The following is a 12,657-nucleotide window of genomic DNA, read 5'->3' as shown; positions in this document are numbered from 1 at the left end:
TGGGTCACAAAACAAACTATTATCTCCATTTGTAGATGAAGAGACTGAGAGTGAGAGAGATTGAATACTTTTCTGAAAGTCAGATAGTTAGCAAGTAACAGAATTGGAGCAGAAGTCCAGATCACCTATCTTCTGGTTCCCTTTTCTCTCATCAACCACAGTGTTTATGGCCACTTTAGTTTTTAGTGATATTCATAATCACTTAGAGCATATAGTGAGGAAACTGATTCAGTGCTGCTTCTTTTCCTTCTTTCTGCCTTTAATTATGTACTCTCTTTGCTAGAGGTTCAAGTGCTTGGTGGATATATCAGGAAGGCAAATCATAGTGGCCATGACACCAAATCAATCAATCAACATTTATTAAGCGCTTACTCTGTTCCAGATACTCTGCTAAGTCATAAACCCTGAATATACTACTGTCTTTTCAATCAATTATTTAAAAATGAAACAGTTCCTAATCTTTAGGGGTTTATGCTCTACTGAGGAAACAATATATAAACAAATCTATACAAAGTAAATATAAGACAATTGAAAAGGTCGCTAATTTGAGACAGGAGGATTAGGAAAGGCTGAAACTGAAACAGTCCCTAATCTTTAGGAGTTTATGCTCTACTGGGGGAACAATATATAAACAAATCTATGTAAAGTAAACATAAGGCAATGGAAAAGGTCACTAACTTGGAGCAGGAGGATTAGGAAAGGCTCTGGAAGAAGGTACTTGTAGAAGGAGGTTCCTTCTTCCAAGAAGGTGGGGATGATGAGAGAAGGCATTCTAGGCCTGGGGGACAACCTCAAAAAAGTCTGGAATTTGGAAGATAGTGTGGAGAAATAGCAAATAGGCCAAATTGGCAGTTCCTCTTGATGGAGAAGTCAGGAATTCACACTTAAGATGACATTGATCCTCTTTGAAAATATAGGATGAACAACAATAACAACCTCTATTCACAAAGGACAATGTACAATAAGCCAGTTGGAGTCAAAGTATATTTCTTAAAAAGCCAGGTTCATCTCTGGCAGGATGAATGAGTGACAGGATTGGTACATTACTGAGGCAAATTAGTGGTTTGAGAAACAGGGACTCTTGTGAAGGGAGAGCTCTGAGCTGAATGCCTAGGGAGTTAGAAGCCATGGACGTCCTCTTCTGAACAACTGACTTTTCTTGATTGCCCATGGTGAGAACAGCACAGTACAGAAAGATTCCCTGCTGCTCACTTCCAAGGGGTCAATCATTTGTTTCCTCGCTCTATGCTTCAGATAACCCTTTATGCAGTGGAGAATCCAAAACAGCTAGAGTCAAAAAAGAAAGTTGAACCAGAAAACACCATCGAACTACTGGTGAAGAGTATGTGAAACGGGAATGATAGGCAGACTCGTGCATCCACAAATGAAGGATAGAAACCACTATTTATTAAGTACCAACTATGTGCAAGGCACTCCCCTTAGTGTTTTCCTAATTCCCTCATTTGACTTCACAGCAATCCTGTAAAGTAGATGTTATTATTATCTTTATTTTAAAAATCAGGAAATTGAGGCAGGCTGAAGTTAAGGGATTTGGTCAATGTCACTTACCTAGTATCTGAGGGAATATTTGAATTCATGTCTTCCTGACTCCAGATACAATCTCCTCCTCCTCCTCCTCCTCCTAGTTGTTGTTGTTGTTTTCCCTTTGTTCTCAAAGAGAACCAATGATAAAAGTAATGCCATAGACTTGCAAGTGAATTGGATTTAAGGAAGGGAGGGCTTGCAAGTCTCACCAAAGTCTCAGTCTCCTCCAGAGGCATCTGGGTCTAGTGGCAAGATAGAGATCAGGATGACTAGAGAATGGCCCTAGATGCAGTGAGAGACCTTGACCTTTTTAAGTTAAAGTCTCAGTCTGGCTCAATCAGTGATTAAAACTAAGTAAGAAATGAGCCCCCCCAAAATGGTCTCTTTTGCCCAGTTTAAAGAAAAAAAAAACCCAAAACTTGGTTATTACAGAGAAAACAAAAGAGAACTAGGAAAAAGTAGTGAGGGGAGGGAGGGAAGCTTGTTGTTCCTTATTCCTATTGACCCTACTTGGGGTTTTGTTGGCAAAGATACTGGAATACTTTGCTATTTTCTTCTTCAGCTCATTTTACACATGAGGAAACTGAGGCAAATGGAGGTAAGTGACTTGTTGGGTTAGGTGACTTACTAGATAGCTAGTAAACTTCTGAGGTCAAGTTTGAACTCAGGTCCTCCTCCTGATTCCAGCACTGTGTCCCTAAGCAGCCTGGAGATGGATAAGCAAAAGGAATAAGGATAGGAGGGATGTGTCCGGCTTTTTTTTTTTTTTTTTGTCTTGACTTTCTTCCAGTCTCCCTGGAACAAATGAAGGAATTTGTTCTCTAAAGATTTGAACTCTAAAGATTCTGTGCCCCAGCATAGCCTCTGCCCCTTTGCTTGATACGTTTTATGTATTGCAGCTTTCTTAGGTCAATTATGTTGCTAGGAACAGCAAAGTAAAGATACCTGGCCATAAATCCCAAAGGACTGAAGATAAGCTGAACTCTAGAGTCACTTTATCATACACAGTAGGCAATTTATCTGTATTTACTTGACAAATAATATACTCTCAGGTACCTAACATTGATATTATGAGTACACACTAATGGGACTTTAGAACTAAAAGAACTTTTAATAACATCTCAAAACACTGAGATGACCCAGAGTCATTTAAAAGCTATCAAGTCTTTAGTCTATTAAAAATCAATATTAATCAATCAATAAACATTTATTAAATGCCTATTATATGTTAGTCGCTGTGCGAAATACTTCTTTGTAAGAAATTTTACATTGTTTCTTCAGTCAAATTAAATGAACTTTGATGATATCTAGCTTCCCTTTATTATTCTCATACAATGCATAAATTTGCACTTATTTAAATGTAATAACCCTCTTGATCGGTGAAGGGGGAGATACAGATTAATTGTTATATTTTGCAGTGCACAGTGCATTGAAGTGATTACCTGAAACACTGGGCTAATCAGACTTGTTTTGTTATGCACTGATGTGTATTTGATGCTATGTTGTGTAAATTACTAATGCCCAAACTCTACTGTATCTGATTTTGTAAGGGACTGCAAAATTCCAAACTCTAGGGAAGCATGTATGTAATGGCTTATGTGGAACAGGGGACAGATTCTGCCTCTCTTGCTGGTAGGAGTGAACTATACCTATTCAGAATTTTTAATTTCCCTGGACTGAGGTAACACAGCATGTGATGTAGATTAGGTGTGTATAAGATTTGGCAACACGTGGAACCTGAACAAAGGAAGGGCTCCCTTGGAAAGGCAGAGTGGAAGTAGTAGCCATATCCATGGAGAGCAGAGCAGAGATTGTTCAATGGGGTGGAAAGCAATAGGGCTCCTCCCGGGGATGGTCAGTGTCATTGTCCATAGCAAAGCAAATGAGATAATATCAAGCAGTTTGGAAGAAGAATCTAAACAGTCCTGGACTTTCCTTAATCAACTGTGGATCCCAAGGGCTGTTTTCTTTCTCATTTCTCTATTTGTTTAAACAAAACAGTGCCCCTACAATATACTATTTTTTCTATCCCCTTGCCGATGGCAGATTGCAAAACAAATTCTCTTTTTTATAAATGAGTTGGTTCCTAATGTCTTTTGACATAAGGTTACTTGAGTATGCATGGAAGTGATCTTGAGGGATTTTGTATTTCACAGATTCTCTATACTAGGATCCTGCAATTGTGGTGCAGAAGCAAAAAAGACCACCCTAGTGGTTACTGTATTACAATTTAGTTTTGTTATTAATAACCCTATAATTCTGTCAAGCAAAACCCTGAAGTCTGAACTTGGGGTTCACTTAGATTGCCCCTAAAAGAATAAACTGATAAGCCATAGTTTACCTGGAGTGTTAGCATCCATCCTGGAGAAATAACTCCATTCTTTTACCCAAACAGAAGAGGAAACAGCTAGAAGGGACTAGAGGAGACAGTCTTGCCTTCTAACTAATCAAGTAGGTAGGATCATTGAGGAATTCAACCTTGCCGTTTTCTGGTTGAGAGTGGAAAGCAAGGACAGCATGGATCTCCTTTGTGCTCCCAAACAACATTTTCTGGTTACCCAAATAATAATCTCATCTTGCATTTTTTTTAAGGACATATCAAAGGAAAAGGAAGGGACACCTTCCTCTCCTATTTACAGATTGGCCTTCTCTGAAGTCCTAGTTCAGTTGTGGCTTGTAGGTGATAAAATTCTGACAGACAGAAAAGTCAGTCAGTCAACAAGCATTTATTAAGCATCTTAGAAGGTGGAAGTATTGTTCTGAACACTAAGTATACATAGAAAGATAAAAATGATTTCTAGAGAGAAATGGTGCATTTCCATCAGGGAATATATCCTGGTTAAGAGTGGACGGGTTTATCACCAAGTGAAAATTTTTTGGCCACAGCAATTCATGAAGATAATAAAAATGATGATAATTAATAATGGTGATAATGACAATGGTGATAGATGGTATGATACTTTAAACAAAAATTTGTGAAGTAAGTATATTGAACTAGACTTTTGATTTCATTGACATGAGGAACTCCCAATAAGGAATATCTCTCTTCTCCCCCTCCCTGCCCCCAATGCACACTGGTACATGTTCTGTAACAGCCTTGGAGAATATCCTGAAGCACTGATATATAAAGTGACTTGTTCAAGGTCATTTAGCCAGGATAAATAAGAGGCAAGTCTTGAATCTTGAGGTCGATTCTCTATGCACTCACCACTCACTGTATTTCACAAGTATTTTAAGTATCCTTATTCCCACTTTACAGATGAGGAAACTGAGATTCACATAGATAGTAGGCATCTGATGCAAGATTCAAACTCAGGACATCCTGATTTCAAATCTTCAGCAATACCATGTTGCTTTTCAAAATTGTCCACTGAAGTGTGGAGATACTATGATTTGTCACTGTGGGAGGGAGTATCTACTGTGATAAAATAATAGATCTTTGGAATATATCTAAATTGTAAAAAAATAAGACAATCATTTGTCTAGTGTCCTACAGTAAGGATGGGGCTCCAATCTCCAAAAAGACTGAAAGAGAACCTAAAACAAGTGTTTCTTTATCCCAAGATTTATTTTCCTCATCTCCAGGCACCATTTTGGTTTGCATCCAGTCCTCATTCTATAGATTTAATTCAAGGACAGACTAAAGAGAACTAGAGGAGCGCTAAAGGATTTAGCCTAAACAAAGTTAATTTTCGAGAAGGTTTCTTCTGGTAGATTGTGGGGAGCTAGCCTCCTCCTAATTCAGGTAGTGATGGAATATAGCTTCTAGGGGAGACTGCAATAATTTTAGGGTGTTTCTGTTCTAACAATCTGTCAGTGATTCTAAATCTTCTAGCTTTGGAATCTGTGATCTTGAGGGCCTCTGATCTAAGAATGCCATTGTTCTGTCAATGATTATAAAAGTTCTGTGACCTAGGAAGTCCTTTAGACTTTAGGGAAGATATATTAGTGACCCTGAGACTCTTTAACTTAGAATACTATTGTTCTGACAATCTTGTCTGTCAATGATTCTAAAGTCTTTTTGCTTTAGAATAATCCTAGATCTGCTGGTCAGTGATAACCAAATTCTGAGACCACTTCTATTCTACCTCTAGGCCATAAAATCAGCATACTGATAACATGAAGGCATAGATAAATGTGTTTCCTTGTTTCTGGTTCTTTGCTAAATTCTTTGGACTTTAGCCACTTCAATTGGTGTTACTATTACAACAAATTTTGCCCCTTGACTTGAATATGGGTTCAAGCCTGCAAATTCTTTTGAGACACCTCACGACACTGGTCTGTGACCCCCAGCCTTTTGGAGTCCCTTCCCCATCAACAGTAGTGATGGGAAGGTGGCAAGATAAGTGACTGTTTCACTGCAGACTATTAAATTTGTCAGTCAATAAACATTTATTTAGCACCTACTCTTTGTATGTTTTTCAAGCCTGTTTTCTCCAACTAGATTATGATCTCTTCAAGGGCAGCCTGGGCTATATCTTCTTGTATAGTGCTTGCCCATGGTGTTCATTTGATAAATGCTGACAATCCATTATAACTGATCTTTGGATCTGCAAGAAAATCACTCTCAATAGACTAGAGTAGGAGGCAGAGTAATAGATGGGAATGAAATATGGTTTCCTTAGCTTCCTGTATACCTCTTGCATGTCTGTTTTGAGGGAAAAAGAACTCTGGGTAATTAGGTCGATTCAAAATAAAAACAGCAGAATCACAGCTTGGATTTATAGGCAAATTTACTATAGTGTTCACTCAACATTCCACAGTTGCAGAAGGGGAATTTACAGAACAACTAACAGCAGGCAGTGCTACAGGAAAGACAAAGGTCGCTCCACATAGGGTATGTAACTGCAGGAAGGCATGGAGCCTCCCTAGGGTGCAAATGAGGGAGAACAAGCCAATCCTCATTTCTCTTCTCTCTTAAAGAGGAGGATGGGAAAGTAGGAAATAGAGATGCTCTAAATTAGCTAGGACTTAGTATCTCTCCAGGAAAGGACATAATAATGGTATAATTAGTCAAACGGTCTTTAATTGGATATATTAATGATTACTGGCTGCAATTTTCCTTCCTCCATGAAAAATCAGTGCTCATCCCCAATAAATATATTCACTGAAATGAATTAACTTAATGCATTTAAATTTTGGGATTTATAATAATTAAAAAAACCCCAACCCCTAACCCCATGTTTAATTCTACTTGGCACATGTTTCATTTGCTGTAAAAAGGTACACTGCTTTTTTAATAAGTAAATTTAAAAAGCACAGCACCCTGGCCATTTTTAGTTAGGCAGCAGGAAGAGTCATATTCTCTATTATTCTCTAATGCTAAAGGCATGCATAATTTCTATGGGAGGCTTTCACAGACAGAAAAGGGGACAGTTGCATTACAAATGGACTCAGAGAATGGTACAAAAGAACTTTTTCTCTCTGAAGGGGTTTTCTGATGCAGGCACTGGTATAATAAGGGGGTCTTCTCGGATGTGGGCATCACAGTAAGCCAGGAGGTCTGCTGCAGCCTTGGAGACCTGCATGGAAAACAAGATGAAAAGTATTTGTTAGAACTAGTTCACTCTGATGCAAAGTGAAACGAGCAGAACCAGGAGATCATGGTACACTGCAGCAACGAGATTATATGAAGATCAATTCTGATGGACATGCTCTTCTCAACAATGAGATGATTCAGACCAGTTCCGATGATCTTGGGATGGAGAGAAGTCATCTGCACCCAGAGAGAGGACTGTGGGAACTGAGGGTGGATCATAATATATAATATTTTCACTCTTTTTGTTGTTGTTTGCTTGCATTTTGTTTTCTTTCTCATTTTTCCTTTTTGATATGATTTTTTGTGCAGCATGATAATTGTATAAATATGTATGCATATATTGGATTTAATATATTTTTCACATGTTTAACATATATTATAGTACTTGTCATCTAGGGGAGGGAGTGGGGAAAAGGGGGGAAATTTGGAACACAAGGTTTTGCAGGGTCAATGTTGAAAAATTATTCCTGCGTATGTTTTGGAAATAAGAAGCTTTTTTTAAAAAACTAGTTCACTGGGTACAATCCAATCATAATTTATATTTCTATAGTGATTTTATAGCTGTAAAATGTTTTCCTCACATACAGCCTTGTGAGGTAAGCACTGAAACTGTTTGGGTACTCATCTAGGCAAGGGAATAAGCTTTGCTAAGTTAAGTTAATGATTCTTGACTGTAATTTTCTGTGTTAAGTGTTGCATATACAAATAAAGGCAAAAAGAAAGCCAGTTTTACCCTTTAGGAGCTTAAATTCTAATGGGAATTGACTCAGTTTTCTGGCATGGTGCTGGTAGACTGTCCAGGTTTCACAGACATATAACAGCACCATGCCAGAAAATCGAACTGCTTCCATTTGCATTGTCTTGGAGAGATTCTAAGATCACTTGGCAAGATAAGGTACTTGACACTGAGGTTCTCTCTCTCTGTCTCTGTTTCTCTCTGTCTCTCTGTCTCTCTCCCTCTCTTTCTCTGTATGTCTGTCTCCCTCTCTCTTAAAATAAAGCCTTTTATTTTCAAAACATATGCAAAGCTTTCAACATTTATCCTTGTAAAACATATGCAAAGCTTTCAACATTTATCCTTGTAAAACCTTTGTTTCTCTCTTCTTTTTTTTTCTCTTTTCCCCCTACCTCCTCTCCCAAAGAGCAAACAATCCAATATATGTTAAACATGCACAATTCTTCTATACATTTTTCCACAATTATCTTGCTGCACAAGAAAAATATGATCAAAAGGGGAAAAATGTGAAAGAAAACAAAATGCAAGCAAACAACATAAAATAAGTGAAAATACTATGTTGTGATCCACACTCAGTTTCCACATCTCTCTCTCTGGGGGCAGATGGCTCTCTCCATCACAAGACCATCGGAACTGGCCTGAATCACTATTAAAAAGAGCCCCATTGGGATCCTCTCTGGAGCTGAACTGCTAAGCATCCAAACTCTACTGCAGAGAGTGTAACTCTGATAAACAAGTTACATTATTTGAGAGGAAACATATATTTGGCTAAAAGACTATTTTATGGAGAGCTTACACAAGGCAAGCATTCACATGGAGGTCAGAAGTGATACAAAGATACTCTCAAAGTATCTCTGAAGAACTCTGTTAATTGATTGGGAGACATGGGAGACACTGGTACAAGACTGCCTAGCATGGTGTGTTTCCATCAAAGAAGGTGCTGTGCTCTATAAGCAAAGTAGAATTGTAACAGCTCAAAAGAAATGGGAGATGTGCAAATTTAGAGAATCTTCCCCAATTTTTCCAATGGACTATTTGTGTGTGATTTATCTGATCAACCACAGTCAGACACAATACTTTGACCCCAATATTATGATGTCATTTTGGATCTCTTCCAGGACAATTGACAATGACCACTATTCTGTTGGGACTCTTCTATGGAAATATTCTATGGTACTATTCTAATGACAAAAGACAATGTACAAAAGGGAGAGGAGAATGAAGTGACCAGTGTAGTTGTATGGTATTGAAGTCAGAAGCAGTGTAAGAAGAAACTAGCCATTTGGAAGGAGGTCAGGTGACAAGGAGATATTTATACATGATAAATAAGAAAGCTAAATTTCAGGGATGCCTGCAATTGGAAAATAGCTGGACAAATTATGGTATATGATTGTGATGGGATACTACTGTGTTATAAGAAATGAAAAGCTCAGTGATCTGAGAAAAAGACAGATTTACATGAAATGATGAAGAGCAAAATGCACAAAACCAAGAGAAGGTTGTAAATAGTAGCTGTGATTTTTTTAAAGAATAACTTTGAGCAAATAAGTCATTTTGACTATTAAAAATACCCAAATTAACTACAAAGGACAAAAAAATAAAGTGCTAACTGCATCTAGAGAAGGAACTGATAAAAAGAAATATGTATAGAATGATTTTGCATTTTATATGTATGTGTATTTAATGGTAGCCATCTCTAAGGTAAGAGAATATGGGGGGAAGAAAAAAAGAGGAAATTTACATTTATTATATATTTAAAAGGAATAGCAAATTGTACATAATAGATTTGCAATTTCACACACAATCATAGTTTAAAAAAAATCATATTATGCTATGGAAATGCTTGTTTTATTCCATAAACTAAAAAAAGTTTTCTAGGATGGACAATACATATGCAAACCTGGCATGTTATATGCTTTAAAACATTTTTATAAGATATCTCATCTCCTCCTGTCTCCTTTTAGAACTCTCCCCTTCAATCATTGCCTTTTTTTTAATCTTCATTCTCTCTTTACCCATGGGCTCTTTTTCTGCTGCTTATAATCATGCCAGATCTCTTCAATTCTTAATAAAAACAAAACAAAACACAAAAAAACCTTCTCTAGAATCTACCTCCCCTTCAAACTATCATTTTGCTGCTGGATTCTCTGCAAAGAAAAGTAGATATTATGGCATGTAGAAAATATGATTCAGTTAGAATAAATACTCAAGGAAGGAACATTTCCAAATAAGAATAAGAGACACTTACAATGGTTCTGTGACTATTTATGCCTTACTCTTTCCCCTGTTACTGCCTCTGAGGCCTTTCAGCTTTACCTATAGATCCCAGGCTCTGTCACTTGATCTTCTAACAAAATGTTAGGACTTCTAATGCTTGCTATCTGCCCACTGAACCCTTACAATTTTCAGGCCTTTCCATCTGTCATTTGATTGAACTTTTAAAAACATGTGTATTACTCCTCAGTTAGAGTGTCAGCTCTCTGAGAATTAAGACAATTTAAATTTTTTAAATAGTATTTTATATTTCCAAATGCACGCAAAGATAGTTTTCAACATTCACCTTTGCAAAACCTTGTGTTTCAAGTTTTTCTCCCTCTCTCCCTTTCTCTTTTTTTCCCAAAAACAGCAAGCAATCTGATATAGGTTAAAAATGTACAACTCTTCTAAAGATATTTTCATATTTGTCATGCTACACAAGAAAAATTTGATCAAAAGGGAGAAAAACATGAGAAAGCAAAAAACAAACAAACAAACAAATAAACTATAACAACACAAAAAGTGAAAATACTATCCTTTGATCCACATTCAGTCTCCATAGTTCTCTCTCTGGATGCTGATGGCACTTTCCATTACAAGTCTATTAGAATTATTTTGGTTCCCTTCATTGTTGAAAAGAACCAAGTCCATCACAGTTGATGATCAAATAATTTTGTTACTGTGTATAGTTTCCTCTAGTTTTTATTCACTTCACTTAGCATCAGTTCATGTAAGTCTTTCCAGGCTTTTTTCTCTGGGTGCAGATGGCTCTCTTTGTCACAAGATGATTGGAACAGGCCTCAGTCATCTCATTGTTGAAGAGAGCCACGTCCATCAGAATAATCATCATATAATATTATTGTTTCCTTGTATAATGATCTCCTGGTTCTCTTATTTCCCTCAGCATGAGTTCATGTAAGTCTCTCCAGGCCTTTCTGAAATAAATCATCCTCCTGATCATTCCTTACAGAACAATAATACTCTATAACGTTCATATACCACAATTTACTCAACCATTCTCCAATTGATGGGCATCCATTCAATTTTCAGCTTCTAGCCACTACAAACAGGGCTGCCACAAACATTTTGGCACATACAGGTCCCTTTCCCTTCTTTAAGATTTCTTTGGAGTATAAGCCCAGTAGAGACACTGCTGGATCAAAGGGTATGCACAGTTTGATAACTTTTTGAGCATAGTTCCACATCACTCTCCAGAATAGTTGGATCCATTCACAATTCCACCAACAATGTATCAGTGTCCCAATTGTCCCACATTCCCTCCCACATTCATCATTATCTTTTCCTGTCATCTTAGCCAACCGAACAGGTGTGTAGTGGTGTCTCAGAGTTGTCTTAATTTGCATTTCTCTGATTAATAGTGATTTAGAGCACTTTCTCATATGATTAGAAATGGTTTTAGTTTCTTTATCTGAAAATTGTCTGTTCATATCCTTTGACCATTTATCAATTGGAAAATGGCTTGAATTCTAATAAATTTGAGTCAGTTCTTTATATATTTTAGAAATGAGGCTTTATCAGAACCCCTAAATGTAAAAATGATTTCCCAATTTATTGCTTCCCTTCTGATCTTGCTTTTTCTCCACATTTTCTTTTGGTGATCTCATCAGTCACTTTGGATTTCATGTCTTATTCCATGCAGGCTATATATCACCTCTCTCCTCATAGACATACTTGCATCATCCACTGCTCTTAGATCTCTTTATGTTACAATCATAGTCCCAATTCCCCAGGAAAACTGAGTTTGAGAATTTAAAATGACCCAGCAATCCCAAACCCATTTTGCATGCACCCTTGTCTCCTTTTCTCCTGCATAACATTAGTAGCAGGAATCTCATGTAAGACTTCTGCCTCTATCTTTTATGTATTCCCTTAACAAACAATTGCAAATATATCCGATAAGAAATCAAGTTAAACTGTTTGCTGGTTTCTGTCAAACTATATAAAAAGCCCTATGTCCTTTTGTTCAGCACCATGTACTTTGGATATGAATCCCGTGCACCAGTTAACTTTAATAAATTCTCCAATTAAAATTTAATACTTCTCAATTTGTCTCTATATATCTTGGCACAACATTTTCCTGGATATCTCACAGGAATCTCAAACATAATATGATTAGCACAAAACTTTATTTTTCTCCTGAAGTCTCTTTCTCTTCCTAGTTTCCCTCCATCTGCTAATTGTACATCCTTCCAATCACATAGGTTTATCATCTCACTCATCCTTGATCTAAAGGAAATGATTATTGGTAAAAAAAAAAAAAATGGTTAAAAACATTACATGGTAAAAGCCATAATCAAATACCAAACATCACTGGTTCTGCTTCCATATCTTTTTTTAAGGATTAGTGTAATCTTTTAATTCATCTTTCTATTCTAGTCTACCTACTCTTTAAATCATCTCCTGTACAGCCAAAGCACTATTTCTTTTTTTTTTTTTAATTAACACTTTTAATTTACAAAACATATGCATAGGTAATTTTTCAACAAAGACTCTTGCAAAACTTTGTGTTCCAAATTTTCCCCTCCTTCTGCCCTAGATGACAGGTAATCTAATACATGTT

At 36.9% G+C, this 12,657-nt stretch overlaps 1 protein-coding gene across 1 annotated transcript in view; it reads right to left on the bottom strand.

The window, feature by feature from the left end:
• Positions 1 to 6,260: 6,260 nt before the first annotated feature.
• Positions 6,261 to 12,657, bottom strand: part of GNG4 (G protein subunit gamma 4) — a 90,736-nt gene continuing 84,339 nt past the window's right edge. Inside the window, exon 4 of the mRNA XM_051993557.1 lies at positions 6,261 to 7,067. Within this exon, the coding sequence (XP_051849517.1) occupies positions 6,939 to 7,067 (129 nt within the window). The 3' untranslated portion in view covers positions 6,261 to 6,938. The remainder of the gene's footprint in view (positions 7,068 to 12,657) is intronic.

The sequence above is a fragment of the Antechinus flavipes genome, chromosome 4 (genome assembly GCF_016432865.1).
Source record: "Antechinus flavipes isolate AdamAnt ecotype Samford, QLD, Australia chromosome 4, AdamAnt_v2, whole genome shotgun sequence".
Taxonomy (NCBI): Eukaryota; Metazoa; Chordata; class Mammalia; order Dasyuromorphia; family Dasyuridae; genus Antechinus; species Antechinus flavipes.
This window is presented reverse-complemented; position numbering and strand designations above follow the sequence as displayed.